This window comes from Pleurodeles waltl, chromosome 1_2 (genome assembly GCF_031143425.1).
Source record: "Pleurodeles waltl isolate 20211129_DDA chromosome 1_2, aPleWal1.hap1.20221129, whole genome shotgun sequence".
In the NCBI taxonomy this organism is placed as follows: domain Eukaryota; kingdom Metazoa; phylum Chordata; class Amphibia; order Caudata; family Salamandridae; genus Pleurodeles; species Pleurodeles waltl.
In genome coordinates this window covers 925744969-925760610 of record NC_090437.1, presented here as the reverse complement: position 1 = coordinate 925760610, position 15642 = coordinate 925744969, and the positions used below count along the sequence as shown (strand labels likewise).

Here is a 15642-nt window from a genome sequence, read left to right as displayed (position 1 = left end):
TGAACCACCTGGCAGGGTCCTTGCTTTCCACAGCTGATAAACTAATTTGGTGGCGTATAGCAGAACATGAATGGTGTCTACATCTGGGGTCCCGCAGAGCTACGAACAATGGGGAGAACCGTGGCTAGATCCTTTTGCAACTTTTAAGACATACAGTGTGAACAGGTTTTTTGGTCTTTGTAGTTCCTGCAAAACGTTTGTTAGGAGACACATTCTGGCTGGAATGAAACATGAGACACCTTTAAGCCTTCCAGACCCTTTTTTCCTGCCGTGGTGTCTGAAGATGATCAAAAACATAATTGAGTGTTCGGATTGGGCCAGGAGATTGTGCTACGAGGTCCTTTTGGACATGAACATATTGCTGTCTAATCAGGCTCCCATTTAAAGGTTATCCTGTTAAAGCAGTAGAGCAGGGTCCATCTCCCTAACATGCACAGTCTACAGCTATGTGCATGTAAACTGAACAGCAGCAGCAGTTACCTGCATTTCATTTCCCACCAGAAGTCGTAGATGTCACCCTTGCTGTCAGGCTGCCTTTGATTAACTCTATTCAGAGTGTTAAGACAAATTTGTTGCCTGGTGGTGGGTTTACAAGGTAGACCCTTTATATGCCAATCTGCTGGATGTCCTATTATGTTTTGTCTTTGGCCCAGCAAAGTCTTGCAAGTGAGCATTACAAAAGAGTATTTATTGACCCCTTCAGCCTTTTTTGCATTTACTGTCCAACTTTCCTTGCTTAAATCATGTGTTATGATGCGGTTTAATAAAGGTTTGACACACATTTCCTCCTAAACTGTTTGTGACTCCACAATGGGATTTTAATTGGGTCTTGACTTTTTTCATGTGTGCACCCTTCAAGCCAATACCTATCTGTGTTTTGCACTTTCGGAACTTAAAGACTGACTTCCACAGTGTGGTCATGTCAGTTGCTCGTGCGAGTGAGCTTCTGTCACTGTTGGTGCAACCACCCTGCACCCTCTTTTTTCCAGGCAAATTGGTGCTGAAGACTCGGGCAGCTGCTTACTTAAAATTGTGACCCCTTTCCACATTGGACAATCCATTGTTCTCCCAGAGTTATATCTTGAAAGAGGAAAAGCTCCATTGATTGGATCCTAGAAAGGCTTTTACATAGGTCATACTAGGGACCTCCCACAGTGAACAAAGAGGAAGACTGAGCCAAGGAGGACTATTGAGGTGGATAGTTCTTTGCATTAAGATCTGCTGCATATTGGCAAAAAGGCAGCCTCTGGATAGACTGGGAGCCCATTCTATCAGGGTGATGGCTGCTACCTTCTTTGGCTCACAGAGTACCTGACCTTGACGTCTGTCATGCTGCGATGTGTGGTGTATATTTTCACTAAGCCTTACTTTCCTGACAGCCTGGTCTGAATGGGAGGATCTTTCACCCGTTGCTTTCTACAGGACTTTAGTTTCACTCTTTCAGTCTTACTAGACTTTAGTCTGACTCTACACCAGATCCCTGCACCTTTGGACCTTTGGAAGGCACTGCTTTGGTCTATATTCTGAAGGTTAAGACTCTGCGGTTGGTGGTATCCATCAGAAGATACTTATCTTCAATAACTCTCCTTCTGGCGGGTACTCTATCTCCCCGCAGATTTCTCCCCACCCTCCCAGATCTTTGTATTAGTTTCTTTTTAACATTTAAAAGGTTCCAAGTTGGGGATCAGCACAACTGCTCCCATCAACTGGTAAATGCTGCATATATGAGGATGCAGAAAGATTCAAGCAAGAAACTGATGTTAGGGTGCCGGGGTGGGTCTTATATGCGTCTGCGCTCCATCATTTCTGGGACGGTGGAAACCTGGCACAGAACTGAGTGGCTCCGCCTGGTGGTGCACAGGAGAATTACTGTAAGTTTCTGGATCCAAACTGGTGCCTGACAATATTCTAGAGGTGAGAAATCTGCAAGAGTACCCAGCAGAAAGAACATAACTGAAGGTAGGTGACTTGTTAGTCATTATTTGCTTATAGTTTTGAATCCATCTTAATTGCATCTTGATTAACGTTTTACTTAGCATTTAGCAAAACGGAAACTGTTTGGCTTTATTTCTTCTAACAGGATTCATTGGCAAAGTTTGCTGGCAGAAAACTTAAGGATTGTGGAGAAGACCTTCTTGTCGAGATTTCAGAGGTTTTATTTAATGAATTAGCGTTCTTTAGACTCATGCAAGATCTGGACAGCAATACTATTTCATCAGTTAACCTGCAGTGTCAAAGAAAATTGGAAAAAGAGGTTGATCACTTTCTTATATAGTTTTTAAAGCCATAACAGATATTTATTAACTATGAAACCAAACACATTTTGTTTGCATATTAAAAGTTTGCTATTTGTGTTTTGCCTACTGGTTTATTAAAATGAATTTGTTAGGCATCACGTTATCATAGTCCATGTCTACCGAGCATCAGGTTCAGACTGATGTATTACTTGGTATCTTTAATGTATGCTCTTGTTAAATATATTATTTTATAAGATAACTTTTATAATCTTTAGTGTACAGAAAACTTGCATAAAATTGTCCATTAAAATTGTGTGTAAATTTCTGGTTATGAGGCACTGGTGTAGTAGAAGAGAGTAAAGGCTATTAGCCCAAAATATCATTCTGAATAGGTAATCCCAATAGTCCTTTCAATTCAATGTGGTATCAATCACTTCAACAAACTTGACCATTTGTGCATACAGTGCTTCAGATGTAATTGCAGACTTCACATTGTGAATATCCCCAGGCTCCAGACTGGATCCAGAAACTCAAAAGCAGTGCTCCTGCACACTAGTATATGATGCCCTGCGAATCAATGTCAGTGCTGGGTCTCCAGAACTGATCAACGCAGCTGCATATAATGCCAACCATGCATGTTGACAGTTCCTTTCTTTATTCACCTTCAGGTACTGATCAGGTACTCTGCTCCTTCCTTCTTCACTCTGTGAAGAGATTTTCTTGTAATTTTCTAGTATGCAAGGAACATTTCATCACCTAAAATGTTATGGTCTAAACCTTGTAAGGACTGTCAAACAGAGGTCTGTGATAGATTCCCATGAGGTGTGCATTGCGCTCAGATGAATCCAAAAGTCATCTGAGAATGTGAAGCAAAGCTCTACGTGGTGAAGCACTGGAAGGCTTCATGTTGCTCTTGCTCCAAGTGGAAGGGACGAGCGCATGCTCACTCCCGAAATTCTTTACTCAGAAGATCGTCTTTGCAGTCGAAGTCTTCAGGTAAGTCAGATAAAAAACATAAAAAGTCCAAGTGGGACTCTTCCTGCCATTTTGTTCTCGGAAGAAGGTGTAAGGTTGTTACCAAGCCTACTGGTCTCACTTCTGTTCACCAAGTAGCAGATTCCATCCTTATTCCCAGTGCACCCAGAGTTCCTGTGTCAATCAGTGAGGTTGCAGTAAGTCAAAGCTTTTCAAGAGGCATTGCCGCTCATCTTTGGCACGCTTCGGGCCCCAAGGCTCTGCAGGCACCTTCTGTCTGGTTATGTCAGGGTCTGTAATGCAACCACTCACTATCCGTACCTTGCTGCAGCAGCCTTGGATAAAATCACAAGGCAGAGTGGCTCAAAGCATGTGGTGTGGGGATGGGGGTGAGGGATAGGAAGGGAACACTGAGAAGTAGATCCTGTTGAATGTGAAGACTCAGAGTGTGGTCTTTGGAGTGCGTTCTTGATTCAGCAAGTTTGATACAATTAAAGATCTCTCCTACCTGATTGATGGACCCCAAAACTAGCAGTGGAAAATGAATGGTCTGCCCTTCTTTCAGTGTGGTGATGGAAGGAGGTATGAGGCTGAGCCAATCTGTTTAGATGCTGGCCTGTAAAGCTACTTTTGTGTCACTTGAATTAATTATTGGACCTTTACTGGTGCCAGTACTGGCTTCAGGCCAGGTGGTGAAATCCACACCAACCTGTGAAATGTCGACACCAGCGCCAGAGTTGGAACTTCAACACATCTTAGTATCAGGCCTGAGTCAGCCATACGGAGGTAATGGTGGTGACCCTATAATGACTCCAGCTGGACTTTCAGGATGCCATTGGGTTGGACACATGACCTGACACTGTGTTATTTTTCCACCAGTCCAGCAGCTGAAGAAAGCCTATCTTTCGGCAGTATGATTAAGAGGGCTGCCAAGGTCCTTGACTTCCACCTCACCACTATGAAGGTAAAAAATAATGTGCGGACAGATCCTGCAACCTAGCCGATCACTGATTGAGCCTCTCTTGCCTTTTTATGAAGCCCTTGCTGACACATTGTTGGACACTTGGTCTAAACCATGCTGTAACCACCCAGTCAACCAACAAGTTGTCTGTCGCATAGACCAGCCGTAAGTGGCCCACGTTTTTAACCCAACCCCCTAGAAGCTTAGTGGCGCAAGCATCCACTAGTAGAGTCAATCCTAACATGTTCTCAACCACTCTGCATGATAGGGTGCAAAACATTTGGATATCTTCGGTAAACAAATGTTCTCCTTGACCACCCTTGTTCTAAGGTCACACAATGCAAGCTGTTTTATTGGTCGCTACACCTGTGCACTTTGAGACATGGTTAGTGAGAAGTTACTGACGCTGCCAGACTACTTACATGCCTCCTTAGCCCAGACATTTCAGGGTGGTCTGGATGAGACAAAATTATTCATCTGTTTTGGCCTAGGCACCACAGACTGTCTGGAAAGGGCTATGGGAAAGAGCGTGGTGTGTGCCGCCATGGATGGAGGAGGTTCACAAGCTTTTCTGAGCATGTTCATGCTTCTTTAATAGGCATGTCTTTTGAATGCCCCCGCCTGTTTGATGGACTCTGCCCTTGAGCATTTTAAGGAGAGTTGAGCCATGGTGCTCTCTTTGGGCCTTTTAGCTTCAGTCCGGCAATCTCCCCCATCAATTTTGCTATTTTCAGGGATTTGGTAGGGGCTTAGCGTATCAACAGCATTAGGCTCTGCCACCTGCACAACAGAACTCCCATTCCTTTGTGCCATCAAGGGCAAAACGTAGCCCAGTCATCCACCCCTTTGGTGGCAACCTCAGAACCCTTCTTTTATGCACCCTTAGTGGCATACAGCCATCCAGTAGGAGGCAGGATTAGCCACTTTATTCAAGGGAAGCAGCATATTACAACTACCAAATGGGTCCTGTAGATTGTCTAACTGGACTGCATCCTGCTGTTCCTTTTCAACTCAATGCACCTCCTACCTACATTGGACCACTTTTTAAAAGCCCATATGTCCTTTTTATGCTAGAAAGTGTAGGTTCTATTTACCAAAGGAGCTGTAAAGAGGCTAACAGCCCTGAAAGTAGGGAACGGGTGCTATTCCTGCCACTTCCTTTGGGTTGAAGAAGGACAGTGTGTTGATGGAAGCAGGTTTGAGCTTCACCTCTTCATAGCTTCCTGCGCAATGACAAATTCAAAATTCTCACCCTGGCTCAGTTTCTATCTACTCTAGATCCCGGAGTCTGGATGGTGACGCTGTAGCTGTAAGTCGCTTATTTTCACATGCTCATCCTGCAGGTCCACAGGTGATACCTGTGGTTAAGGGTGGGCCACAAGCACTTGCAGTTTGCTGTGCTTCCATTCAGTTGTCCCAGTGCCCCATGGTTGTCCCCTTAGGTAATAGCACTGGTCTCTGCCCATCTCCAGAGGTACCAGTCTAACCCTATATCGATGATTGGCTGTGAAGGCAGGCTCACCACAATAGTCCCAAAATACCTCCAGACAACGGCAAACCTCTTGATGCTCTGGGGTTCTTAGTCAATCTACAGAGAACACACCTGACTCTTTCACAGAGATAAACTTAGATCAGAGCCATCCTGGATATGGTGTGCTTTCACGCCTTTTACATTCAGGCTATAATCCTGATATTTCAGCCTCTCTTTAGTATGTGAAGACTCCTCCTAGCCTCCTGCTCAATGATCATGCGATGACACATGTGAGTTTTGCAATAGGACCTAAAGTTGCATCACCAAGGAAACTGACAGACCCCACTAGGTGTTGAATGAGACAACAAAAGATCTCCACTGCTGGCTACTTGACTACAGTTGTCCCAGCGGCTGGCCCCTCTTCCTTCCCTAACCAGAGTTGACTGGTGAATGGGTGCGCTGCTACTGGATGAGTAGACGGTCTGTTGTACAAGCCATCACCCGCCAGCCTTTCTTGGCTCCTCCTCACACCTGAAAAAGAAAGAGGGACTCCATTGTTTGGACCCCAAGAGAGCACTCAGTTTTTACATTGATTGCACCAAGAAGAAACATCAGGTGGTTAACCAGCTCTTTTCTGGGTTTTCTGCATTGAAGAAGGGCAATGCTGTTCTGAAACAGACCATCTCTCAGTTGATTGTCCTCTGCATTAAAAGCTGCTGTGCCTTGGCTAAGAAGCAGGCCTCCGAAATGCCTGAGGGTTCACTCCTGCAGGGCAAAGACTCTTAGCACTCAGTTGGCACATGAAGTACTTGTCCTGGCTATCTCTCAGGCATGTACGTTGGCATCGGTGCATACGTTAATGAAGCACTCCTGGCTCGATAGCCTGGTCTGTCGAAATGGTCACTTTGCCTGCTCAGTCCTGCAGGACCTTTAAGTCTGATCAGTTCTACAGACCACTACCTTTTGAGCTACTGCTTTGGTATCTATTTACAAGGTTAGAAATCTTCTGTTAGAAGTGTCTATAATGCTCTTTCTGGTGGATACTCTATCTAACTGCATATTCCTCACTGCGTTCCCACCTCCCTGTTTTGTGGTTTGGTATCTTCCATCTAAAAAGATCTCTGATTAGGAATCTGCACCCTGGTTCTTTTGATTACCCTATTGGCTCTACGTGTAAGAGTGAAAACAAGTTTATGAAAGAAACTGATGTCTGCGGGCATAAGTACCATTTCTCAGTGGTTAATTTGTAAATAAAAAACGTGCCGGTGCCCAAAGCCCTCCTCTGAAACAAGCGGCTGCTGCACTTAAATGTGTGAGCACGGAATACGGAGGCAGCTTAATCCTGAAGCCAGCTCTGGCCTCTTCAATCCTTTTTAAGCCACTCCCTGCCCCTTCAGCTCACTCTTGCAGTTTTCTGCTTTCTACCTTTGTGACGCTTTTTTGTTTTTCTCTCCCTCCGTCTTTCCCATCCGTGTCTTTTGCTCTCAGCAAATGCTTGAGGCAGAAGAATAAGCGCCGGCCCTCTAAAATAAGTGCCGGTGCTCAGCACCAGACACAACAAGCACAAATTAAGCACTGGCATTTGTATGTGGCGCCGTATTTCTCTTCCAGAGTTTCAACATGGAGTCTCCTGGTGCCAACTATCAGCATGCAGGAACACTGCTTTGAGTGGCACCTGAAGATATTCACAAGGTGAGGTACCAGACTTTGCACTATTCGTGCATCATTCCTTCCCTCTTTGCCCCAGTCCTGTGCGTTACCCTATTTGACAGCCTCAAACCAAAGGCATATATAGTTTTTGTATGTTTTTCAATATCATTCTCATCCCATATGCTGAATTTTGCCATGTGCTGGCCAATATCAAATTGGAAGAGTGTCCATCACAAAGATACTCCAGTTAGCTTTCTACATTACCTTTTTTCCCAGAAGGGAAAACAGTTATAAAGGTTACTTTATCAAATTGGAAGTGAAGGACAGATTGTTAATCTTTCTTGAATGTAATGCACACTGGTATGAGATTGAATAGCTACCTCTTTGGGGTTGGTACCTTGTCCCACTTTGACTTTAATTAGGTCCATGTTAGCCACCCATATTACCTATGCCACCAAGTGGCTCAGACTAGACTACAAGCCCATAAATGTCGGATTTTGAGTCATTTGTATTAGTCAGTCGTTGCCATATTTAATTCACACTAAGCAGTATACGCAGGTCGTTACAACAGCTTCTTAAAGACCAGTAGTAATTTTGCAGGTTAGGTAGAAAAATACCACCCTAATACTGTGAACGCTACAGCTTAATAAAAGAGGGGTTGGGTATCTTCCATCCATATTAAGGTTCACAGCTTAGCATATACCTTAACAAAGTTCCAGGATCCAATAGGGAGTGTTAGGTAACAATACCTACTATAGAAAGGAGTTGTGCAGCAAGTTCTGGATATACTAATTATAAGAATAATAAACCATTTGTAGAGTGCATTGCTACTTCAACTGAAATGTCCCTGAGCTGGGGAAAAATGACCCATAAACCCAACACAGAAAACTTGTGTTGGAAAAAGCAACAGGCCTATTGGGCTGGCCTAAACGGCCAGGTTTTTAGGTGTTTCCGAAACCATACTTCTGAAGGTTTCTGTCTGATTGAGAGAGGCAAAGAGTTCCATTGTTTAGGTGCTAGAAAGCTGAAGGAACAATTCCCAATCCTCGCCTTTTTGACAATGGAATTCAATGCTAATAGAAACCCGGCAGATCTTAGGTTCCCTAGCAGGAACATACAGCTTAAAGAAAGGATGCAAGTAGCAGGGACCCTGTAGCAGTAGCACATAGCTTTTAAAGTAGGTCGTTTTTCATGTGACAGCCAGTGCAGTTTTGACAGAGTAGGTCCCAGGGACGGCATCCGAGGGAGGTTCAAGAGCAGACAAGCTGTTTGTTTTGTGCATGCTGGAGTCTCTTCAGCCAGTTCTGCGCTACTCCTAGATAAGGGAACATTACAATAGTCTAGCCTTGAAATAACCAGAGTAGATTACTATTGTGGCAGACTAAGGAAGAAATCCAATAGTCTTGTTGAGGACTTTTAAGATCCCAATACACTTGCTGCTAGAGCTGTGATCTGATTATCGAAAGACATCTTGGCATTGAGACAGATTCCAAGGTTCTTAACTTTTGGTTTCGGAGAAAGCAAAGGGCCAAGCACTTCTGGCCAGCAAGCAGGGGGATCAGTTGGAAGGCTGGATCCCTACAATAAGAACCCCAGTTTTTCCAGTGTTTAGTTTGGGGCAGTTCCTGTCCGTCTACTGGGCCACCTCCGCCAAACAAGCCTGTAGTAGCGCACCACTGTCAGTGTCATCCTAAGAGAGGGTGAGGACCAGATGTGTTTCATGGGCTTACAAAATTACGTTAATTTTGATATCCGCCAGGGGGCGAATCTGTGTATTGAACAACATCAGGCTCAAGAAAGAGCCCTGAGGCACCCCTTGCTGCAATGGGAGGATCTGGGATTGAAAGGGCTTTGTCAGCACCTGAAAGGATGGGTCCTGCAGAAAGGAGGCTAACCACTGCAAAGCCTTGTTCCTGACACCTCACTTCCACAGTTGTTCAAGCAGGTTGTGTGACATGGTGACGAAGGCAGCGCTGAGATCTAAAATCAGCACCACTGCTGTATCGCCCCTATTTGTAAATTGACAAATGGACCCGATTGAGTCTATGGAGAATCTTTTTTTTATCTCAATAAAACCAGACAGTTGCTTATTTACCCATTTTTCAGCCACCTTAGAGGCAAATGGGAGCAGCAAAATTGGCCTGCAATTTTCAGGTTTATTTGGATCCAGACCAGGTTTCTTCAGAAGGGGTATCACCATGGCATGCTTCCAGGGTTGAGGGAACTTACCTTCCTCAAAGGAACTATCCAAAAGGTTACATAGCAAGGATGCAAACACAGAAATACCCCGCTCCAAGACCCCTGGGGCTGAAGGATCAGCAGGGCACCCAAACCTCACTGCGGCAACCAAGGAAAGCATCTTCTCAGGTTCAGTGGCTTTAAACGAGGATAACTTAGAGACATCTAATAGAGGCTCAAACTATAAGCTACAGCATGGAGCAACCCGAGCCGCATTAGGTAATGAAGAGTAAATGGATGTACCTTATTGGCAAAAACTAAGCTATTGCATTACAGAGTTCCTCTCAAGGCAGCACGGCTGCTGACTCGCGATACAAAGAGAATAAGGATTTAACAAGTTTTAAAACTTTCACTCATTGAATTTTGTTGCTGCCCCAATTTTATCAGCATAAAATATAAGGTGAGTCACCTTGATACATCTATGTTACCCCTTCAGGTGCACCGGATAGTTGGCATTATCGGTAGGATCAAATTTCCCTTGTCAAATGCTCTCTAAATGCTTGCAGTTCTTTTTTTAAGGCAAGCAATTCATCATTAAACCATTCGGCAAAGGTTTAGACTGTTTAACAGTCAGGCTACATCTCAACAGTTTTCCCTGTCCGTAGTAATTTGCATATGCAGTTATCTGATTGAGAATTCTGGCTGCAGGTGCCCTACCTTTAGAATTTCCTGGTGTCAACTTAGAATCCAGAACTTTTTCAGAGCAATACCCTTGCACGTGCTGTTGGGTGGCGTTGTTCAGATCCGTGTGGCGGCGTTAGAGCCATCTGTGACGTCACAGTCACCTATAAAGGCACGACCCAGGCACGCGTATGTCAGTTCATTTTCTTCCACGCTTGGTAAAGCGCAGATCCGGAACAGAACTACCCTTAGTGACCGTAATGTGTTAAGAGACCCATTAATCATTGTTTGACCGGCATTATAATCAAACTAATCCACTTCATACCACTTCCAGAATAAGAGCCAAATTCTTTGAACATTTGAGCTTAAACTAGTGGTCAGCTATGAACAGGAGAATGGCAGCAGCATTCAGAGACACCCTATCACCAGTCACCCCTTCTAAAAGCCCAAACGTCAGGTCCAGTCTGGTCCAGCATGCTGGTGCTCAATTGCTAGAGTGAAAGAATCTGTGAAGTAAGTCACCCTTGGCTTGTTCCCCTTCCAAACTTGTAGCTGTGTCAAGTCCCATTCACTTTGACCGCTGCCTTAGAGTTCATTTTGGGGTGGCATGATCCAAAACTGAAAAAGTGCCTTTTCTGTTTCCAAAGACCCTGTTGCAAAGGGGCCTTTCAGTGTGCCAGATTTAAGCAAGCAATCCTATAAGCAACACAGATTCATTCTTTTATGTGTGTAGTGAGATTCCAAAATGATGATGGTGTCACTGCAGTCTGCAAAATTCTAAAAACTTTTGCCAAGATTTTAGCGTAACATTCAAACATTCTTGCCTGCTAGGGTAATGCTGAGACCAGCAAACACTGGGAGGCCTTTGTGTAAACTCTGTTTTGTCTCATATGTGTGAACAAAGATTCCAGATGCATTTCAGATCTTGCACCTGCAAACATTGGCTTGAGGCACTGTCAGTCACATCTTAGATCAGCTCAGAAGAGCACTTCTCTCTCACTGTTATGTTATTGACTATTTTAACAAATAGTATGTATTGTTCTGCCTCTTATGGAAAGCTTAAGTTCCAATTGGCATGGGAATGTTGTACATCTAAAAAGATGATCTTCATACTTAGTCATTTTCAACTATCCATACATGCATCGTATTACATTTTTTGTTTTTACTCCAATAGGCATTTTTTAGTACTTTGGTTACGATTGAAGTGTGTGCCTAACCATAACAAGGCCTCCTAATGGATTTTTGTTTCACATTGCATAGCTCCCGTAGGAGACAGCGTGTGTGTGTGTGTGCGCGCGCACATGTGAATATGTGAGCCCCTTTTCCTCATTGAACACAACCTGGTTACTTTATCCAGGCAGAGCTGACCTCTCTCCTTGCAGCAGAAACCATCCCGCATGACATCTTCAGCAAGCTCTTTATGAGAAAGTGGCTGTTTTGTTATTAATCACACTGAAAACGTTTAATATCACCATTACCACTACTTGCATTACCACACCATCACCAATAGGACTACCAATACAATACTACATAGCTACCACCAACACTTTCACTAAGAGCACTCCATCAGTAAGTTCACACAAACAATACCTCTCAAGTCAGTACCACTGCCCTTACTATTCCAATGCCATCACCAACAGCACCACAATACACTATCATTATTAATACAATTACCAAGGCTATCACCACCACCAGTACGACCCCACATACAAATGTTACAAAAAATCCAAAATTCTCAGTTACACAGCATCATTACTTAAAAAACAATGCTCCCAATACCATACCACCACCATCAGCCCTCCCAGCAAAAACAATGTCAACAATTCAAATACCACCACCTACACTAATCCTACCAATACATCACCAATACCACTACCTGTACAGTTAATGCCACCATTAGTACCATTACTAATAACCAGTATTATCACAAGTCCCTTATTGAAGCCAAGACCACAGCACCACCAATACTGCAACAGCAAAACCACAACTAAATTAACATCACCAGTACCACAACTATTAGTATTATTTCAGTGAATACTGCCACCAGTGCCACCAATAACAGTACCACTACCATGAGTACCACTATGAACGCTGCCACCTGTATCACCACCACTGTCATTACAGTACTACCACCAGTGCCACCACAAAAACCACCATCAGTATTGCCCCACAGGTAAACATTTTCACATAAAATAGATGTGGCTTTAATGTGCTATTGCATGGAAAAAATAGTTCTGTATGCTTTTTGCATATCTTGTCACATTAAACCCAAACCTGCTGACTTTGCCAGATCGTGTTCTAAGTGTGTAGGAAAGTGCCCTATTTCCTGCCATTGTTACCCCCATTTTCTGCCTAATGTCCGTGTGTTTGACTGTGTCTACCGGGATCCTGCTAACCAGGACCCCAGTGGTTATGCTCTCCTATAACATTTGGTAACTGTACCCTTTTTCCCACATTTGGCACACTGGTCTCCACATGCAAGTCCCTAGTATATGGACCCAAGTACCTGGAGATCCCTATGGGCTGCAGCAGTTATTCTGCCACCCATAGGGAGCCCATGCAAAGGGTCCTGCAGGCCTGCCATTGTAGTCTGCTTGAATGCACCAGGTCACTGTAAGTCACCTCTATGGTTCGACCTCTCAGCCCAGAGGACAGGGTGCAGGTACCTGTGTGTGACTAGCAGAGGTGCCCCCACAAACTCTAGTTACATTTTCCTGGACTTCGAGTGTGGGGACGACATTTTACGCGTGTGGTGGACATAGGTCACTACCTATATCCAGCTATATAATGGTAACTCCCCAACCTTGGCAGGTTTGGTATCAAACATGCCAGAACCATACCCCAATTCTGTTGCAAGTATTGAAAGTATGATTCCATGCACTCTGGGGGCTCCTTAGAGGACCCCTAATATTGCTACCACCTGTCTTACAGGGTTTTCCAGGCAGTCCAAGCTGCTGCCACCCCTGAGAAAGGTTTCTACCCTTCTGCTGCTTGATCTGATGAAGCTCAGGAAGGCAGAACAAAGGATTTCCTTTGGGAGAGGGAGGGAACAACCTCTCCCTTTGGAAATAGATGTGACTGGCTTGGGAGTGGTAGCCTCCCCAAGCCACTGGTTTGCTTTGAAGGGCACATTTGGTGCCCTCTGTGCATTAACCAGTCCATACCGGTTCAGGGACCCCCAGCCCCTGCTCTGGTGCAAAACTGGACAATGGAAAGGGGAGTGCCCACTCCCCTGTCCATCACCACCCCATGGGTGGTGCTCAGAGCTCCTCCAGATGGTCCCTGGGTTCTGCCATCTTGTTTCCAAGGTTGGCAGGGAACTCTCAGAGCATCTGAGTGACCAGGCAGGTGCCGTCAGAGGGCACCGCCTGATAGGTGGTCACCTGGCTAGGGGAGCAAGCCAACTCTTAGGGCTATTTAGGGTCTTCCTCTGGGGTGGGTCCTCAGATTCAGCTTGCAAGATCCAAGCAGGATTGCTCTGCAACCTCTGCTTTAACTTCTGGCCTCTGGAACTGCGACTGGACCCTCCAGGACCCAACAGTCTGTCTTCAAGAAGAACTCTTCTGTAACATGGTTTCCCAGGCTCCTACCAGCAACTGCAACATTTCCACTGGCTGTGCATCCACTGAGAGCAACGTGTCTTCAGCCTGCACTAGAAGGAAGACGGAATCTCCCTTGGTGTGAAGGAGTCACTCCCCTGCATCCGCAGGCACCTAATGCAACGACCAGCTGCGTGGATCTCCTCTCATCCTGAGCTCTGTGAGATCCTGCATCACAAGTGGTGGTCCAGAGTAGTCCTCTTGGTTCTCTCTGCCAGCTGTCCAACTTTGGTGGAGGTAAGCCTTTGCCTTCCTATGCAGGACCATACCCCCATGTACTGCAGCTCCATCCCTCAGTGCTCTTTTCTGCGACACACAGCCCTCTGCATGGTTCTCCTGCAGTGTGAGATCCCTTTCTGTAGTGCCGAGTGGGCTTCTGGGACTTCTGTGTCCCTGTCCTGTGGGTGCTGCCTTTGCTCCTGTGGGGTCTCTGTGTTGCTGGGGGTCCCCTCTGATTCCCCCTCCTGGGTTGAGTCCTCCTGGGCCTTGCTGCTCCCCGGCAGCTCCACTTTTCCACTAACTGCGAACTTCCCTTTGCCAAGGCTTGTTGGTGGAATTCCAGCACAGACACCAGTCGCAATCTTTCTTTCAGCGTGAAACATCTTTTGTATCCCTCAGGAACTCTTCACCGTTGATCAACTCCTGCAAGTACAGCTGGGTGCGTAGTAGCTCCTACTCCTCCTGGACTCCACTGTGACTCTTGGACTTGGTCCCCTCTCTCCACAGGTCTTCCTCTCCAGGAGCCCACCGCTGGTTTCTTGCAGTCTTGTCTGGGTGTCTTATTTTCTTATTTTCCTTCCTTTTGGGTCGTTTGGGGAAATTCCGGTGATTTACTTCTGCTTTCCTGGTTGCTGAGGAGGGGGGAGAGGGGATACTGTGTTACTTACCTCCGTGGTTTTCTAGTACTCCCAGCTCCCCTCTACACATTCCACTTACCTAGGTGGGGGTCCTGTGTTTGCATTCCATTTTTTAGTATATGGTTTGTGCTCCCCCTAGGGTTTTACTATTGGTTATTTACATTTGCACTGTTTTCTAACCTTTCCTATGCCAATTGCTGTTCACTAGTGTATATAATAAGTGTTTACTTACCTCCTATTGAAGGTTTGCCCTTCTAGTATTTTGTGGTATTGTGTGACCAAAAAATAAAGTGCCTTTATTTTTGTACAGCTGAGTGTTTTCGTTCATGTGTGTAAGTGCTACACTGAGGGGATACCTGGTATAAGGTGTAAGTACCTTAGGTACCCACCACACACCAGGCCCGTTTCCTACAGCGTGTAAGTGTTCCCAAACATTTATTAAAGCCTTTTAGCTGTCGTTGTTTGAGACGTAGTGCGTGTTTGTAGTTTTCTAACAGAACAAAAATTTCCTTTTCCATAAAAATACCATGTTATTTGTGTAGTGACCCCTCTGTCGCAGACAAAAGATGTTCATATGCTTGTCAGTTATGTCAGTACTATGTGATGTTTTCAAAGTGTAATTTGAAGAGGAGAGAGAAAACCTGACTCTGGTCTCCAAAATGACAAGCGCAGACACAGAGTTCCTCTCAAGAAGAACTGAACAGCTAGTAAGGGTCACTTTTACCAGAGCTGCAGCCACCATCTCTAGGGACTTCTGTAGGAGGCAATCAAAGAAACGATTGTGTCATGGAAATAAAACCCGCTTCCATTGTTTGTCAAAGTCCATGGTATTGAGAGCAGGGACAATAGCAGCAGTCTTGCCATGGAGGGCTGGTTCGCCATCAAGAAAGCCCTGTGATATTAAAAAGGCACATTCATTCAATGTCAAAACATTCTTTGACCTTTAAGCATCCATGTACATCACTTTAACTCTGAGCTAGTTAAGCTGTAAATTCAAGTCCAGGATGTGTTCCAGGTACTGTAGGCTGAGTAG

General features: G+C 45.0%; 1 protein-coding gene across 7 annotated transcripts in view; it reads left to right on the top strand.

The window, feature by feature from the left end:
* PCM1 (pericentriolar material 1) overlaps nucleotides 1-15642 on the top strand; it is a 713620-nt gene that overhangs the window by 520982 nt on the left and 176996 nt on the right. For 5 of the 7 annotated variants that reach the window (XM_069200330.1, XM_069200304.1, XM_069200313.1 and 2 more), the window contains one exon: nucleotides 2081-2254. The exons of the other annotated variants lie outside the window; for them this stretch is intronic. In XM_069200330.1, coding sequence (XP_069056431.1) covers nucleotides 2081-2254 — 174 coding nt within the window. The remainder of the gene's footprint in view (nucleotides 1-2080; nucleotides 2255-15642) is intronic. 7 annotated transcript variants of the gene reach the window in all.